Source organism: Pseudonaja textilis, chromosome 1 (genome assembly GCF_049901715.1).
Source record: "Pseudonaja textilis isolate UNSWEBS1 chromosome 1, rPseTex1.2, whole genome shotgun sequence".
NCBI classification, from domain to species: Eukaryota; Metazoa; Chordata; class Lepidosauria; order Squamata; family Elapidae; genus Pseudonaja; species Pseudonaja textilis.
In genome coordinates, this window is record NC_141990.1 from 23,682,147 (window position 1) to 23,699,651 (window position 17,505).

General features: G+C 46.2%; 1 protein-coding gene across 1 annotated transcript; it reads right to left on the reverse strand.

Annotated features, from left to right (window-relative positions):
- Positions 1–390: 390 nt before the first annotated feature.
- EMILIN1 (elastin microfibril interfacer 1) lies at positions 391–17,277 on the reverse strand. The gene is made up of 8 exons (XM_026708600.2): positions 16,628–17,277; positions 12,023–12,148; positions 10,957–11,150; positions 6,283–8,283; positions 4,664–4,762; positions 3,972–3,989; positions 3,101–3,235; positions 391–2,682 (listed from the first exon to the last, which is right to left on the reverse strand). The coding sequence occupies exons 1-8, from the start codon at positions 16,804–16,806 to the stop codon at positions 2,327–2,329; spliced, it is 3,108 nt and encodes a 1,035-aa protein (XP_026564385.1). The 5' UTR covers positions 16,807–17,277; the 3' UTR covers positions 391–2,326.
- Positions 17,278–17,505: the final 228 nt, after the last annotated feature.

Sequence of the window (17,505 nt, forward strand, 5' to 3'; positions counted from 1 at the left end):
CTTAGTCAATTGGAATCGTTCTTGACTAAGAATATTAATCAGTCTTCTAAAAAATGACCATTTGACTCATACAACATGCACCTTCTCCCATTGGCCCATGCCCAAAATGGTACTAAAAGATTCTATGTGTATGTTTGTACTTGCACATGTTTATTACTAAAGAGAGCCAACATCTTTCCTGCTATACAATCCAGGCAGGCTGGCTGCAATATTTACTTACTCTTACTTACTCTAAAATTTTGCTCTGCCTTTCCCTCCTACCCACAGGAGATCACTAATGAGGCCCTTAGGACTCCCACCTTAGGAGGTCAAGTATTTCATAATTTGGTTGGTTACTTGGCCAAGACAGTTGTATCAGGGGATGTCAAGAGCAAGCAACAGAACCACGCATGAATTGTCTCAAGCAGCAGCTTTATTGTTAGTCACCAGTTACAAAAAAACCTCACCGCAGATTGACCACATTCCCTTGGGCAAAGTCAGATAAACCTTCAGTAATCTTCCTCCTCCCAACTTTCTTACATGGTTGAATTTGACACATACCACACAAGAAAAGAAAGATGCATCCTTTTTTAAAAAAAAAACTTTATTCAATAATTATATCATTAGCTGAGTTTAGCCATTATACAGCATATACATAAGGGATGCAACCGAGAGAGGTGGGAGTTCTTCCATTCATCTACCACCTTCTTCTGCTTATAACTCTGCCAAAATGGCTGCACAAGACCTTTTCTTCCTCGCTTATTGTAGGAATTAGTGGCTTCATGGCGAGGAAATCCAGGGCTCTTAAATCTATAGCAAGTAGATAGCCTAGGTTTTGGCAGCTTGGCAGAGGACATGATTAGAAGAGACAGCTCAGGTTGTGAGAAAATGTGGGCAAAGCAGGAAGTCAGTTGTTGAGGCAAAAAGAGGGGAGCAGTGGGCATTTTCTCTGGGGAATGACAGACACAGATAAATAACAAAAAGGATTCTTCCCCCCATTCCACGACAGGTAAGGAAGGACTAGTTCCTAGACCAGTGATGGCGAACCTTTTGGCTCGACATGTCAAAACTTCAGAAAATACCTAACTTGACTTGGGCTGACCTCTCTCTCTCTCTCTCTCTCTCTCTCTCTCACTCACACACACATCCATACATACCAAAGAAAAGAGAAATAATTCCTTACTCCCACCTAGGCCACCCTGAACATTAGCACAGGCCTCAACATCATCCCTAGCACCACCACTGCTGCTAATAAAGACTACCTTGTGCAGTTCCCAAGGCATCAGAGCTTCAGGCTATGGCAGAACTGGCCCCGTGGCCCAACATTCCTCAAGAGCTGCTATGTGCCACTTACCTTTAGGGGATGTTCTCCTTCTGCTAACAGGCTCTTGCAGCCTACCTGACTTCGCTTCAGTCAAATTTGAAGCGGCTTTTGCTCTTCCATGGCTTTCATAGCCTCCAGAACCCACACAACAGCACAACCTGTTCTTGTGTGATTTTCAGAGGCTTGGGAGGCTGTGTAAGAGCAGGACCCTCTTACTTGAACTTCTGGAGGGTCCAGAGGCTGTATGAAAGCAAAGTTCAGTCTTGCCTTGCCTCCATAGTCTCTGAAAATTGCAGGAGAATGGGGCGTGCTCTTGAGAACAGTTGTTGAGTGTTGGCATAAACTCTGCTGTGTTACTCAAAATGTTGTGGTGTGTCAGCTTTGACATGCATGTCATAGGTTTGCCGTCACTGTCCTAGACAATGTGTTTTCTTGCTCTAGGCAGTTGCACTTTCTGCCTTTTTCAAATCCTGGGCCCTAGACAATGCAGAGGGTGCTAATACACCTATAGAGTAGCCTACAGGGATTTAGAGAGGCAGGATCTCCCCATGGTTCATGCCTTGAGGCTGGTGGGAGGGAAATAGGAAGGGCTAGCAAAAAGTTTGCTTGAGACTACTTAAGTTCTCAGGAACTCAGCTGACAGCTTCAACTCTGGAGTGGCAAAAGCTGCCAACTTATTTATTAGATGTATGCCTTGCCTTTCCACCAAGGTTCAAGGCAGCTTCCATGGGGAACTCCTGTTGTTTTATCCCCACAAAAGCAACCTTGTGAGGTAGGTTGGCCTGAAAGAGAGTAAATGGCCCCAAGTCACCCCATGAATTTCCATGGCTAAGAGAAGACTTGACCTTGCTTCTCCCTAGTCCTAGTCCAACACCTTAATCACTCACTATACCTGTACCATCCTAGTTGTCACTGGGTGACACCAGCCCAGAAGGGAAGAACGGAGACATTATTGGGGTGCAAGTTGGGGGTTCCTTGTTATCCCTTTTTCCTGATGGGCTGTGGGCTGCTTTGGGTTGCCCCCTACCCCCATTGAGGAACCATATGGACCCCCAAATCTTCCTCATAAAGCAAGGCGGCGCTGAAAACTGTCAGTGGCTCATCTGGAGAGTGGGCTAGCTGGCCAGACACGAGGTCCACACAGAGGGTCTCATCAGACTCCATTGGAACAATGAGAGTGAAGACTGCCAAAGCACCAGCACTTGGTTGGGTCTCAGCCACTGGTTTGTTCTCCAGTCCTTCAGGCTGATATCCAGCTGAGTCGCTGCGGGCAATGGCCTTGTTGGAAAGTGAGAGCACTGCCTCAATCTTCTCACCTCTATGCCCGGTCAAAATCGCGCTGACCAGATAGCGGCCAGAAACAGGAGCTGTGAAAATTCCTGAAGGGAGAAAAGGACAGAAGAGCCATTGGGCAAAGAAAGAGATTTTTTGCCTTTAATCCTAGCTTACAGAGTACACATTTGGAGCTGGAGACAAAGTCTTAATTTCAGAGATACAAAGGGATGCTTTGGTAGAAAAAAGAGCCTGAAACAGAAATTTATTGTTACAGCAGATCATAGTCACAATGGCAATATGCAACTTCAGTTGTGAAGATGGCATGCTGAATTTTAGTGGCTAAGGCACTGTAGTGAAAAAAAGTTTGCAGCATTCAGGTTCATCCTAAAGTATCTGGTAGGCTCTTACCTTTCCATGGGAAATTGGATGCTAAATGAGTGGTCTGACCCAGCTGAAGGCTCCTTCATGCTATGATGACAACCATCTCATCCCATACATTCTTTTCACCTAATATTCACTGACCTGTAGTTGGGTCATAGAAATTGCCATCGTTCACCAGCTCCTTGTCAAAGATGATGGTTCCGGTATTGACATGCCACGTTGTCAGAGCTGCTGAGAAGGAGACTTGGGGTATTCTTCCAGGTGGACCTGGTGGTCCTGCAAGAGAATTGGGAGGAGAAAGAATCACCTTCTATTACTTGCTTTTCTTCTCTGCCTACCCTACCCTACCCTAATCTACCAGCTTTTCAATTTAATCACATTGGTCCGTTTATAGGAAACATCTCAATCAAAATTGTGGTCTCCTCTAGCTTCTATAATCCAAGCAACAGCCTGAAAATATTCTCCACTGCTTTCCTCCGTTACCCCATCCTCACCCCATCACATTACAGAAACAAGGGAAAGAAACTGTCTGAAAAGGAGACTTCTATTTATCATGGAAGAGCCACGGTGGTGCAGTGGTTAGAGTGCAGTACTGCAGGCTACTTCTGCTGCCTGCCGGCTGCCTGCAATTTGGCAGTTCTAATCTCACTAGGCTCAAGGTTGACTTAGCCTTCCATCCTTCCAAGGAAGTAAAACGAGGACCTAGCTTGTTGGGGGCAATATGCTGACTCTGTAAACCGCTTAGAGAGGGCTTTAAAGCACTGTGAAACGGTATATAAGTCTAAGTGCTATTGCTATCATAGCACAGTAGTAGGAAAGCATATAAGCCATACTAACCAAGTTTGGTACTAAACCCCTTTTCTGCTAGAGACTTTAGAGCACTTTTGCTATCAGTTCTAAACTATATAGAACACAGGACTTAATAGTTCCAGTTTCCTAGGCTGAAGCCTTCAGTTTCCTCCAAGAATAGAAATTACTTCTCTTCCACATCTCATTAGCTAGCCTTGATTACCTTGATTTCCAGGGAAACCTGCAAAAGAAAAAAAAAAGGAGTCACATGAAAACAGGTATACCCATGAGATGGGATAAGCTACAGTGTCTTGCACTTATTGTAGGATTGTCTTCCTACTTGCTACGGTATACAGTGTTGGTAGTTAACACTGCAGGTCAAATAAGGAGAGATTGCTCTTAGATGTGTCAAGGCTACATTTAGCAAAATCTAGTTAAGTTCATAGCTGAAGGTTTGGTAACTGTCACTTCTGCATACTGTATTCCCACAAGAGTATTCTGGTACAATTCTTCCCATTATCATCCTAATCTAGACCTTCCTTCTTTTGACTCATACAACTCTGCCTACCCTACCGCTTATGGACCTTGTCCATTATTAATGAACATTATTAATAATGGACCTTGTCCGTTATTAAAAAAACTCCCAAATCTCAATTTCATTGTAAGAACATCCACTTAATCCAAGAACTAGACTTGTTGCAGCTGTTTTTCTTCTGTCTGAAAATTATTAATTGGGGAAGCGCCTGAAACGCTTATCACTAACATATTTGGCAAGGATGACTGTGGAATGAAAGGGAATGAGAGAGTTTGAAGAGATACAGCATTTACTAAGCAGTAGCTCTGATCTTCTTGGGAGCATTGAATATTAAAAGTTCAGGCTACAACACCAAGAGTAATTGAACTTAAGTTTCTCACCTGGAGGTCCCTCTATGCCAGTCTTTCCATCCTTGCCAGGAGGTCCCATCAGGCCTGGAGGGCCCTGTTTTCCCATGGGACCTGGAAGACCTGGAGGGCCTGAAATTTAGAACAAAGGACAGTCATTCTAGAATCAGGGGTCTCCAACCTTGGCAATTTTAAGACTTGCGGACTTCAACTCCCAGAGTTCCTCAGCCAGCTTAGCTGGCAGCAGGTGCGGACGGTGGAGGAGAGCGAGGACTCAGATGAGGGGCCAGGACCATTAGGGAGTGGACTGCTGCCTTCAGAGATTGTGGGGGCTGGCAGCAGTGATGAGGAGGTTCCTGAGGAGCTTGTGCTAAGTGCGTGTACACGTAGGATTGCTCATAGGAGAGAGGAGTTACAGCAGCATGGGCGACTCGGGAGTAAGCCTGCAAGGTAACGGCCCCTCCCTCAAGAGGATAAAAGCCAGATTTGAAGAAGCGTTCTTTGCAGAAGGCAAAGACGCTCTGAAACTCAGCCTCGTGGACATTATAGTTAGTATTTGAAAACTCTTGTAAATTATTTCTTATCTGTGGGTTTTTGGCAGCCTTGAAAAATAACTTGGCAAGGCTCTTTCTTGTTGGAGCTAATTAGTTGGAAACACCTTTTATCTGTGAATAAACAGAATTTGTGGATGAAACCTTAAAAGGTGGGGGCTACTACCTTTGTCTTGTGTTTGCTCTCTTGGAAACAGGTTGGGTCAGAACACTGTTCTAGATGGTACCTCATAAGAAAGGGAAAGGTGGTCAGGATATACAGATAGTCCTCGCCTTACAACAATGCATTTAGCAACCGTTTATAAAGTTACATTGGCACTGAAAAAAGTGACTTACGACTGTTTTTCACATTTATGACCATTGCAATATATCCCCATGTCACTTGATCAAAATTCAGAAGCTTGGAACTAACTCATATTTATGATGGCCTCAGTGTCCCGGGGTGCAATCTTCTGACAAACAAAATCAATGGGAGAAACCAGATTCACTTCATCACCCATGTAACTAACTGAACAGTTGCCGTGATTCACTTAACAACTTTGGGGGGGAAAGTCGTAAAATGGGGCAAAACTTAACAAATGTCTCATTTAACCTCCCCCCAAAAAACAACAACATTGGGCTCCATTGTGGTCGTACCTTGTCAAAGTATATTCATGAATTGGAATAGAGCTTAGTAACAAGGACAGCCAATGAGAGCTGAAACTTAAAGAGAGAAACTCGGCATGGTTGATCTCTGTTCTGTGCTCAGCTCTAAAGTGAAAGAGAAACTAACTTGCTTGCTTGCCTAATGAACTAAAAGTGAAACTGATGTCTGTTTCTTAACTCCTGAGTTGCTGTTCTGCTCTGAACCTATAACATGTCTGCTTCTGTTTGACTTTTCTCCACGTTGGAGAAATCTACAAGTGGTATTGTAAAATTTACTTTATATGCTTCTAAAGAAGTTAAATGAAGCATCAGTCATCTGTGTTTACTTTTCTGGCGCTGAATTTACACTGCAATAGTCTGAACATACCTGGACTATGCCAACCTTGATTCCTACCTCAGATGAAACCCTCCTCCTCCTCTTAGTCCACCTCTCCCCACTGCAGCTGGTAAAAGTACCTGTGAGGTCCTGCAGTGTGAGGTCATGCAGCTGACCCTTCAGGGTGTGAAGGGAGCCATTGAGAGTGCTGAGGTGGCGGTGGATGGTGCTCAACTGGCCACCGTGGATCTTCTCTAATAAGGCTCCGTGGCTGCGCAGAGTCCCATTCACCTCGTGAATGCAGCCCCACAAAGCCGAGATGTGCTTGTTCAGCCCTTCCTTGATCTTGCGCAAGCTCCCCGAGACCTGGTCCAGTCGTTCACAGGTGCCTTCCAGCTTAGTCAGTCGCTCCGCCAGACCTCCAGAGGCCCTCCGGCAGTCCGATGCCTCCACTTGTAGGGTGCCGCTGAACCGCTGAACCTTGTGCCCCAGGTCTTGTAAGCGCACGTCACTCTCACCCACATGCTCCGTCACCTCCTGCTGCACGCGGTTGATCTCTGTGATGATGCGATCCTTAGTGGTGCCCAGTTCATGGATGTCGGTTTCATGCTTCTCCACTGTAGCCTGCAGCCCAGCCAGGGTCTCATTGAGCGAGCTGAAGCCCAAGATCACCTCCGAGAGCTCTCCCTGCAAAGACTGGAGGTGGATGCTAGAGCTGCCTCCAATCACGCTGAAGCCATCCAGAGGTTTGGAAGTCTCCCCTTGCTCCGTGCCCAATTCTGGCTTTTCCCCCATTGGCCGGCAGGCTGTTTGACAGGCTTCCACCTGCTCCCTGAGCTGCACCATTTCTCCCCATAGCTGGGAGCAGCTCTGACCGCAGGGATGGTGTTCCAACCTCTCGACTCCTTGCTCCAATTGATCCAAGCGCTTGTTGGTGCGATTGGAATAACGGATTAAATCCGGTGGCCCCGCGCTCATGGAAATCACGACCCGGTTCTCCAGCTCACCAATTTCTCCGGCCAGCTTGCCAAGGGCTTCGCTGTTTGCCCCCACCAGGCCTTGCAAGTTCCGCAATTTCCCTGACACATCCAGCTGGTGGAGGCTGGAGCCCAGCAAGCGCAGTTGGCCCTCATTGTCAAGCACGCGCCGCTCCAGGTCGCTTAAGATGTTGCTGATCTGCGAGTCCTGGTTGCCCGGTTCGGTGCAGATCTGGGTGCAGGCATGAACGGAGACGCGGACCCGCTCCAGTGCCCCCTGCTGCTGCAGGCTACTGTCTTTCAGCCCGCTGAGGTCCCGTGACAGGTTGGCCAGAGCTCGTCCCACGTGGCTCTGGAAATCATTCAGCCGCGAGAAGAGGAAGTCTAGCTGCCTCTCGGCCCGGCCGAGCCGGTCACCCGCTCCATGCAACATGACCTGCAGGTCCTCCAGGTGCTCCAAGAGGCTGCGCTGTGTGGTGTTGACGCGGCTCTCCACCTCGGTCATTCGCCTGTCCACGCTCCAGGGTGCTTGCGGCTGGGCCGAGGGCTCCGGCCAGCCTCCCGCATGCTCATTCAGCGCAGCTACCGACTTGGAGACTGTTTCCAAGCCGTGCTCCAGCTCACCCACCCGGCTTTCCAGCTGAGGGCAGCACGCCTTGGGCAGCTGCTCGGCCAGGCGGTTCACATGCTGCTGGATGGCGCTCACGGATTCGCGGTTCCGCTGGTCCAGGGATGAGACCAACTTCTCCAGAGCTTGCAGTCGGTCGTGGTCCTCGGCTTGCTGCCGCCTCAGCCCCTCCACGCTGGTCAGACAGGAGGCACAGGAGTCCTGCAAGCGCCGCTCCACCTCCCGCAGGACCTCGCCTCGGACGTCTGTCCTGCCACCGCCACCGCCTGCACCTCGCCCATTCTCATGGTTGGTGATGCGGTTGTCAAGACGCTGTAAGTGGCGCTGGATCTCGTTGAGGGTTTCCTTCATCTCCGGGTGTGCGGCGGCATCTGCTGGCTGCTGCTTGCCGTTCAAGGAGGTCTCCACTGCCCGGCGCACGTCTTCGGTCAGCTTGGCGTTGTTGGCCTGCATGGTGGACTGCAAGTCTTGCAGTTGCTTGGTCAGGCTCTGCACTTTTTCTTCCAGTTGTTGGACTTTCGCCGAGTCCCGGTGTCCTAATCAGAGAGATTGAAAAATGCATCAGGTCGCTTTGGCTTGAATGTATCAACTTGAGTGGCTTGCTTAACTCTTAAGACAGCCTCCCTGAACCTGCTTCCCCTCCTCTTGTTGGAGGGCAGCATGTATAACACCAATGACCAAGCCATGATGGAAGTTTAATCCAACTCTTCTATTTGAGATGCCCTATATTGGGGAAAAAAACCAATAGAAAAGAATATATGTAGTTCAGGGTCAAGCAGTGGAATCCTTGGTGCTCGGCTCTTTGCTTGCAGGTGTTTCACTGTGTCTGCTAAGCAGAGCAAACTCACATTCGTTGCCCTGGTGTTACCTAGTTGAATAATGAATCATCTGCAAAACAACCAACCAAGCACAGAGAGCACCAAGGACTCCAGACTAGGAAAGGTAGCTGGAAGGGCCTGTGAATTAAGTAAATGCTTAGATTGTTTTTTCCTGAAACCAAAATTGCATTAAGAAAAGCTTAAAATGGGCTGTTGATTCTTGGAATATTTTTACACAAATCAAACAAGCTTAGATTGTTTTCCTGAAACCAAAATTGCATTAAGAAAAGCTTAAAATGGGCTGTTGATTCTTGGAATATTTTTACACAAATCAAACAAGCCTTTTCCTTACATGCAGTTTTCATTGGCATCTCGATGCTCTTTGATATCACGCTACACCAGTCCTGTGTATAATGTAAAAACCTCCCCACCAAATAGAATGACACAGAACCATGAGGTGTTGATATTATTGTCTTCCCACCCCTCACCCCAATTTTGGAGAACCAGGTTAATGCAATGAAACCAGATTTTATCAGTAATTATAAGATGGGAATATTTTAGTATGATTCTATTATTTATTGCATTTATATGCTACCCATCTCATGTTTAAGCCATTCTAGGCAGCATCAGTGAGAAACATGCCATGGGCTATTCATCAACCAAAATGTTTTCATCATAATCACCAATGAGGACAATACAATTTTATTAATTAGTCAGGGCAACATATAATTTTAAGTTACTCTATAATAAAATTATTCTACCCTAATGAAAAAAAAGTTCCTTCCTGGAAGTTAATCTGAAGAAAAGTAAAGATTAATAACTTTTTTCAACATGACTAAGTAACGGGCAACCACAGAATACAAAATTTTGCTGGATTATGCCCCAAGCGCCCTCTCAGCATTATTTCTTCCTGTAGTAATGGGCCAGTATTTCTAAGAAGCTGATGGTGGCTTCCCCTATAGCTTGCCTCGAACATCTGGTCTTCCGAAATCCCTTGCATTTGAATAAAGAAAAACTTAAGGATATCTCTTCTCTCCATGAATTTATTGAATCCTCTTTAAATCCATCTTCTTAAGCCTCTTTAAAATAATCTTGTAAGAGACTGTATCTCCCCACATCTGGCACTTATCTTCCCATCAGCCGCCTTCAACAATGAGCAGCTGCAAAGATACTGGTAGATTGTAATCCTTGTGAAAGAGGTTTGACAGGTGCAGCTTGTCACGGAGGGTGAGAAAAGGAGCCCAGCTAAAACGCCTCCTCTTTCCCCGTTAAAGATGGAAGAGCTCCACTGCTCTTCATCTCCTCTTGACAATTTCATGGAGATTCTCCTAGGGGTAAGAAGCATGGGAAAACACCCAATGCAAGGGATCAAATTCATGCTAATGTACATTTAGGCTGAGAAAATCTGGGAGGAGCTTTCTGGCAGGGGAAACCAAGAGCGAGGAGTTCCCGGTGCTGGGTGCCAACGAAGTGAGAATCTGTGAAGATGTGCTGCAAGATTGCCAAGTTAATGAAAGCCAGAGCAACCACCAATCTTTCAAAAGGCAATCTTTAAAAGAGTCAATCTCTTAGGAAGCTGGCAAAATGCTAGGATTTGTGCTCCATATGCATACATTTGCATGTGCTAATCACATTCATAGCTATGCTTTGCCTCCCTGCCTTCCTCATCTCGGAGTTTTTCTTTTATCTTAGGAAAACCACAGGGTGGGGTGGGGGGAGCTATCACACAAGGGGAAGAATGTAGATTTTAAAAAAAAGATACCAATCATACCACCGCAGCAAACTGGAAACTTTATTTACACTGTTTTGGTTTATACCCAGGGGTGGGATTCTACCTGGTTGGTCTGGTTCTATAGAACCGGTTGTTATGATTCTGCGCAGTTCGGAGAACCGGCCAATCGCTCCACTGGCTTGCCCCGCCCCACCCCACCCACTCACTCCTTACCTGGCATGCACACCATCCAACTTACCTGCCTTTGGTAAGTTGCTGTTCTGCTGTGCCGGGAGATTTAGATTAGTTAGAAAGTAGGAAATAGTTGGATTTCTTGCTTTCTAGCTAATCTAAAAGCAGACCTGAACCTTTCTTAGGACTGAAGCTTCTATTTTTCAGTGCAGACTCAGGCAATAGATTGCAGAATGGTAGATCTCTGAGTGAATCTGTGATTCTGTGAGCAAATCAATCTGCCTTCCTGCTTTGCCTGATTTTGGGTAAAAGTTGCTCTTTTTTAAATAAAAAATTCAATATTTACATAAATATTTACAATATTTACATACAAGCCACTCCCAGCCAGTCACGTGACCACCAAGCCACACCCCCAAATTAGGCCACGGCCACAGAACTGATTGTTAAGAAATTTGAATCCCACCCCTGTTTACATCTTTTCGGTTTACCTTCTCCACCACTGAGTGGATTGCCAAAGCCGGATAGGTTGGGTCGACCAGGCTGAGGTCGTGGTCGGTTGGTAGTAAGGAGTGTCCCGCTTTCAGCACAGTCATCACCTGAATAGCCAGGGCAGCAGCGCCACTCCAAGTCTGAGACCATCTTGTAGGCCACCTTATAGCGTGGGCGCACAAAACTCCGGTATCTGTCAGGTAGAAGGAAGAGCTAAGAGGATTTGTGCCTGGAGCAAGAAAGGGAGCAGGGATCTTTTTGGGGTTAGCTATTTGCTTGGAGAAGTAATAATATTCTTGGCAGGCAGCTGGTAAGCAAACTGCTAGAATCACATATTTCCCTTCTTAGGGTGAGGTGGTTCTCTCTAGCATTTCTTTTCTCCCATGGACAGTCAGAGCTCCTCAGAAAAAACTAAAAGCTTTTCTAGATTGAACAAGCATTGGTCGTTCTTTCTGGACAAATAGGTTTAACAATGGCTTATCTACAAAAGCTAAACAGGGTCAAACCTGCTTTGATGCTTAAGTAGGAGATCACCAGAAATCCTTCAGATGTAGTCTATAGCAGGGGTCTCCAACCTTGGCAACTTGAAGACTTGTGGACTTCGACTACCAGAATTCCTCAGCCAGCAGTTGAAGTCCACAAGTTGCCAAGGTTGGAGACCCCTGGTCTACAGTACGCTGGGAAGTAAAAAAAAAAATGCTGCAATTCAAAAGATCACCACTAGGAGGCAGTAGATCACTTCCATGTGCACTGCCCATTAATTTTTGTTGGCACTGGGATCAGTGCATTTCCCTGATGGACTGGGCACACGCCAGGCAACAGCCACAGGGATCCAGCCTCTCTTCTCCATTTGCCCAGAGAAGTCATGACCTCTTACTCTACCCTGCTAGCAAGCCAGCCTGCCAGTGAGGCTGGGATCAATGAGGCTGAGTAGGGGACCAATGTGCCCTACCGGTGTTTTCAGTACAAACCCCAATTCTACATGCTCTGCAATGACTGGGAACGGTAAGAGATCTACAGTGACTTACACAGGTGTTCCCTTTTCCCTGCTCACCCCTCACTCACATGACAACACGAGGGCACTGGAGTTGTCCCCAAACACATGGCTGATAATCTGGTTTCACATATGTATCGACTCCATCCTCCACCACACAGCTCATGGTCCGTGACACCACATAGGAACACCAATTCCTGCAATGGTGCAAGAAAGGAAGGTTGGTTGATCTACAGATGAATTATTTATTGATTCCAGCCCATGCAGTCAGTCTACTTGCACAGCTAGCAGTAGCGAAGCCCAAAATTTATCTCACTTCCAGATTCCCACGTATGAGAGATGTTCTAATTCAGGTCTGAGGCCAGGAGCTACATGGCTTCATTTTCAGGGAGATTCTCTGAGCAGCATGTTTCTAACTCCTGCCTACTCCACATTGCTTTGACATATTTGGCACAAGATTCAGCTTCGAGAGAGAGGATGAGGACTTAACAGATAACAGATAATCAGAGTTGTAAGGGACCTTACAGGTCATCTAGTCCAACCCCCTGCCCAAGTGGGATGCCCTACATCATTTCAGACAAATGGCAGTCTAATCTCTTATTGAAAGTCTCAAGTGATGGCGCTTCCACAACTTCCAAGGACAACCTGTTCCACTGGTTGATTGTTCTCACTGTCAGAAAGTTTCTCCTTGTTTCCAGGTTAAATATCTCCTTGTTCAGTTTCCATCCATTGTTCCTTGTCTGGCCTACAGGAGCTTTAGAAAATAGCTTGACCCCTTCTTCCCTGTGGCAGCCCCTCAAATATTGGAAGACCGCTATCATGTCTCCCCTGTCCTTCTCTTTACTAGACTAGCCAAGCCCCAGTTCCTGCAACCGTTCATTGTATGTTTTAGTCTCCAATCCCCTAATCATCCTGGTTGTTCTTCTTTGCACTTTTTCTAGAGTCTCAACATCTTTTTTATAAAGTGACCTGAGAGGGGCCTTAAATTTTAATGCTTGTTTTAAATAAATCCCCAAAACAAATCATGGGATTCAAGTGAAAGCCAGAGGCAGATGTGCCTAGGCACACTTTGATGTTAATTTAAACTAAGAATCCCTTCTTCATTGTTGCTATTGTTGCTTTAAACAAAGAGACTTTGATAAAGACCAAAAAAGGTACTGAGTGGAGAAACCTGGTGCTGAGCTACCAGCTGGGGGGATGTCTATGCAAAGACAACATAGGATGGGGGAAACTTGGCTCTTAAATAGAACCTCTGAAAAGAGTCTGTTGCTATTGACCACGTTGAGCCAACAATGTGATGCAGCTGCTAAAAAGGCTAGCTTACGTTACATTACTACAAGTATAGAATTCAAATCATAGGAAATAATTATTCCTTTCCACAGACTTGATTTGGAGAGGTGGGTACCATAGTTCAAAAAGACAATGACACGTTGGAGCAAGATCAGATGAGGGCTACTGGGAACCGTAAAGGGTCTGAAATCCAGACCAATCCTATGATGTCTCAAGGGGGCTGTTTCAGAAGGCAACTGGACTTTTGTTTTTCCTTGAAGACGTTTAGCTTTTTATTCAAGAAGGCTCTTTGGTTCTGACTGAATGTTGAAGGACCCATTTAAACTACTCAGATGACTTTGAGGGCGCAGATCAACCTCCAAGTAACCTCAACAACTCTCAGAAAGAGTGCTGATAACCAGATAATTTCAAGGAATATAAATTCTTCCATCCTCTACCATTCAGTCAGAACTGAAGAAGCATCTTGGATGAGAAGTGAAATGTCTTCAAGGAAAAAGAAAGTCCAGTTGCCTTTTGAAAAAGCACCTTTGGGACAACCATGACCTGGATGACTGAGAATCTTCATAAACATTCAGCCCTAAGATGAGCAGCAAAAGAATCTGGACAGAAAAAAGCAAAAGTCTGAAGGGACAAATGACAGAAGTCATCAATTATCCGAGCAGCTGTCACAAGAAAAAGGAATAGATTTATTTTCTATTGCCCCAGAAGGCAAGACCAGAACCAATGGGTTAAAATTACAAGAAGGAGTTCAGTCTTTATGTTAGGAGAAACTTCCTGACTATATGTGTTATCAGCCAATGGAACAGGCTGTCACACAAAATAATGAGTTCTCTTTCAGTGGAGATCTTCAGGCAGAGGGGAGATAGTCAGAAAGGCTCTAAGGAATCATGTACTGACTGGGGTGTTTGAGTAGAACAATGCTTCTAATGTCCTCTTCTGTGATTAGACTACTGAGAATCATATGATTATGGCAGTGTAAAAATCTGACAGATTAGATAGACATGTGCCCAGTGGGCTGGCAGATACACTGTAGGTTGATCATGATCTGCGGAATCCCACTGCCCTAGTGAGAGAAAATGTATTATCTCCCGCTACTGTAATATACTAGTGAACCCCTCAAATATTGACTGACAGAAGAAATGGCACCAGAGCAATTCCTTCTTCTTTTGTCTCTTGGGAATGCACTTAATGAAGGAATCCTAACTCCCTGCTTGTTTACTTTCCTTGCCACCAAGACCCAAGTTGCAGTACATGCTGGGTCCAGGTGAATTGCCTCAAGAATGCTTTTCACTTTGCTTGGACAGAGCCTTAAGGCCTAATGGCCTTTAATCAAGGAGGAGCGCAACCTGAGCAGAGAGATTCTGCTAAAAAAAAAAAAAGGCAGGTCAAAGGCCAGGTAGGGATGCCTCTCTTCATTATTGGAAAAGATTAGTCTGAACTAACAAGTTACTTTCCTACTGGTTAATGTTTGCCCAGTTCACTTATCAGATTCACCATCCTCACAGAGGAAGTTTAGGTATTTCCTGCATGCCATGGTCAACTTGAGAAAGGAATTCATATAAATGAATTGATCTTCTAATATTGTGTTGAGAATCTTTCCTGAACTATAATTACTATGGCAAGATTTTGAACAGGATCAGTTCAAATCAGACTTCAGCATGTACGAGCCTTTTTCCATTATCTGGTGCTGAACATTTGTGCCTCCACAGAGAGCCGCCAGAAGGCCCCATTCTGTTGGGAATTTCCAGCAGATGGCAAAACTCATTGGTTTTGACAGCCTTTGGAGATCTGAGATAATATGTTGTTTCTGTCTGGCTGCTATTTTTGTGTAATGTTTGTGCACTGATTCAGTACGTTTTCATAATGGATGATTTTACTCTTGGTTGTTATAAACTGCAATAGATGTGTGGCTGAAGAACTGCCTATAAATCTAACAACAAATAAATATTCTACAGACCTCCAAAACCAGCCCACGAGAAGAGGCCTAACTAGGAAAAAGTTAGGCCCTATTCTGGACAAATTATGGAGCATTTAAGATGGGAGGAGGAAGTGAAGGGCGATTGTATGAATGAAGAAATCTTATATTACTTTGCTTTTCTCCTCTAATCTACAACTCTTGCCAAATTCCATTTCTTGTTACCAGTTTCTGGAGCCCCTTTCTTTCTGCCTCTGTACAATGCTGTTCCTATTTCCCAAACCAGCTGCAAATTTACCTTGGAATCTAATTCCCCCTTTAAAAAGCAACATCCATTCAAACCCCAACTAGTTTTGCTTTTGCCTCCCTACTCCACCCCATCCTTCCCCACATTAGCTTAAGAAAGATTCTGAAGTACTGAAGAAAGCAGCAATTTCCTTCTGCCACCCCGAGGAACGCTGCCTCCTGCTTCCATTATATGATTCTTCAGCGTTTATCCTAATTCCTCAACATCCCACAAATATTTTGTGGTCATCTTGAGGCACAGTCCTCTTCTCCATAAAGACAACACATTCCCAAGTCTTATTCTCACAAATATTAACAGCTTACAATGCATCTAGCAAACAGGATTCTCCATCCCACGCATCCACACTCACCCCACATCTGTGGGAAAAGACCACTACCCCAAACAAAAGAGGAAGCTGATGGGGTGGGTAGCTAGGCCAATTGTTTTGGATCATGTTGGGCACGAGATAGTCCCCAGCCCTTAATTTGCATCCAGAGCCTCTTTCCACCTTCTGTTGGGAAAGATAAGCACATGGACAGGGATTGAAGTGTGTTGCTATGGAAACACCATTGTCACCACCTCTTTTCCATGTTCACTGTCAGGCATCTTTCTTGGGACTTCAAGCCAGTGTATAATCATTCATAACAACATATAATATAACAGCCCATAAAGTCCATTACATTAAAAAGCAATAGATTATGAGGCTATTCGTGGCTTGCCTCTATTCAGATTTAAAATTTAAAACTGACATAGTGTGAGCCCAATTTTTTCTCTCCAAACCCCATGGTGGGATAAGCAATGGGTACTTTTAAACCTTCAATCACATGCAATGTAGATTTGCCACTGCTACGATGGGCAGCCAGCCACATCTAAATATACCATACTTAAGCAAATAAGACTCTTCTCTAGTGGGGCCTTTTCCAGCCCTCCATCCTCTTCTAACCAGCTCCGGGGTCTCCTCCATATCCTTTAAACCTCATAGGAACATAAAAATTGTCTTTTCCAGTGCCCTCCCCTCAGGCCGGTGGCAATAACCAGCTTCCCAGAAGCTCAGACGTAGAAGCGTTTTACGCCTGTGAAAGTCTGACTTCCTTCCTTTTGCCCTTCTATTTCTTTCTGGAGGACCCATATCCAGACGGCTTGATTTTGCCCCAGCCATGGTCTGTAGAGAGTCAGCTGCCTTACCTGTGGCGACTGGCCACCCGGGCGCCATTGGTTGCTTGTGCCGTCCCTTGGAGCTGCGTGAAAGGCAGGTTGTTTCCTGTGTACAGATTGTACCTGGGAGGGTAGTTCATGCCCCAGACCTCCCTGGCCAGGAGACCCCACCAAATGCAGAGCCATGCAGTGACCCCAGGGCCGGCCATTCCCAGTTCTTGGTGGTCCTCCTCTCCCTGGGCCCCTGGGTCAGCTGCACATGGCCTGGGCCCCTCGGCCTTGGCAGCAGGGTCAGTGGCGATGGCAGAGTAGGAGTCTTCCTTCCTTTCTGGCCCTCTCCCTGACGCTCAGCCTGAGAGGGCTCCGTGAAGCCGCTCACTCCTCACACACTGACAGCTTTGCAAACTTCCCAGAGCTGGCTTGCTCACTCCCCCCAACTTCCTGCCTGGCAGCTCAGCACCCTGTCCCCCCCCTCCAAGCCTACCCTATCCTGGGCTTCCCTGCTCTCTGCCCAACCGCTGGCTCCCTCACCCCTGGGTTGGCCTTGGCCCTCTGAACATCCCCTCCACCAGCCAGCCCCTTTCGAAATGGGGATTTTCTGCAGTCTCAGTTCCTGCTTGGCCACCCTCCTCCCTCCTGTGCTGGGTTTGGACTGCTCGCTCACATCTGCTTCTCGTTACAGTCAGGACGGGAAAGGGGGGGGGGGGAGTGTGCAGGAATGGGAAAAAATGAGGGGTTGTGCATGAAGCCCAACCAGCCCAAGGGAGTCAGCACAACACTGCTACTGAGTGAGGTCCCTGCCACAGGGCAAGAGGCCACGTACCCACCATGCGTGGATCCTGTGCCTCACATGCCACATTCCTCACCCCCCCTCCGCCAGCCCAGAGCTGGGGAAATGATCTCAGCTC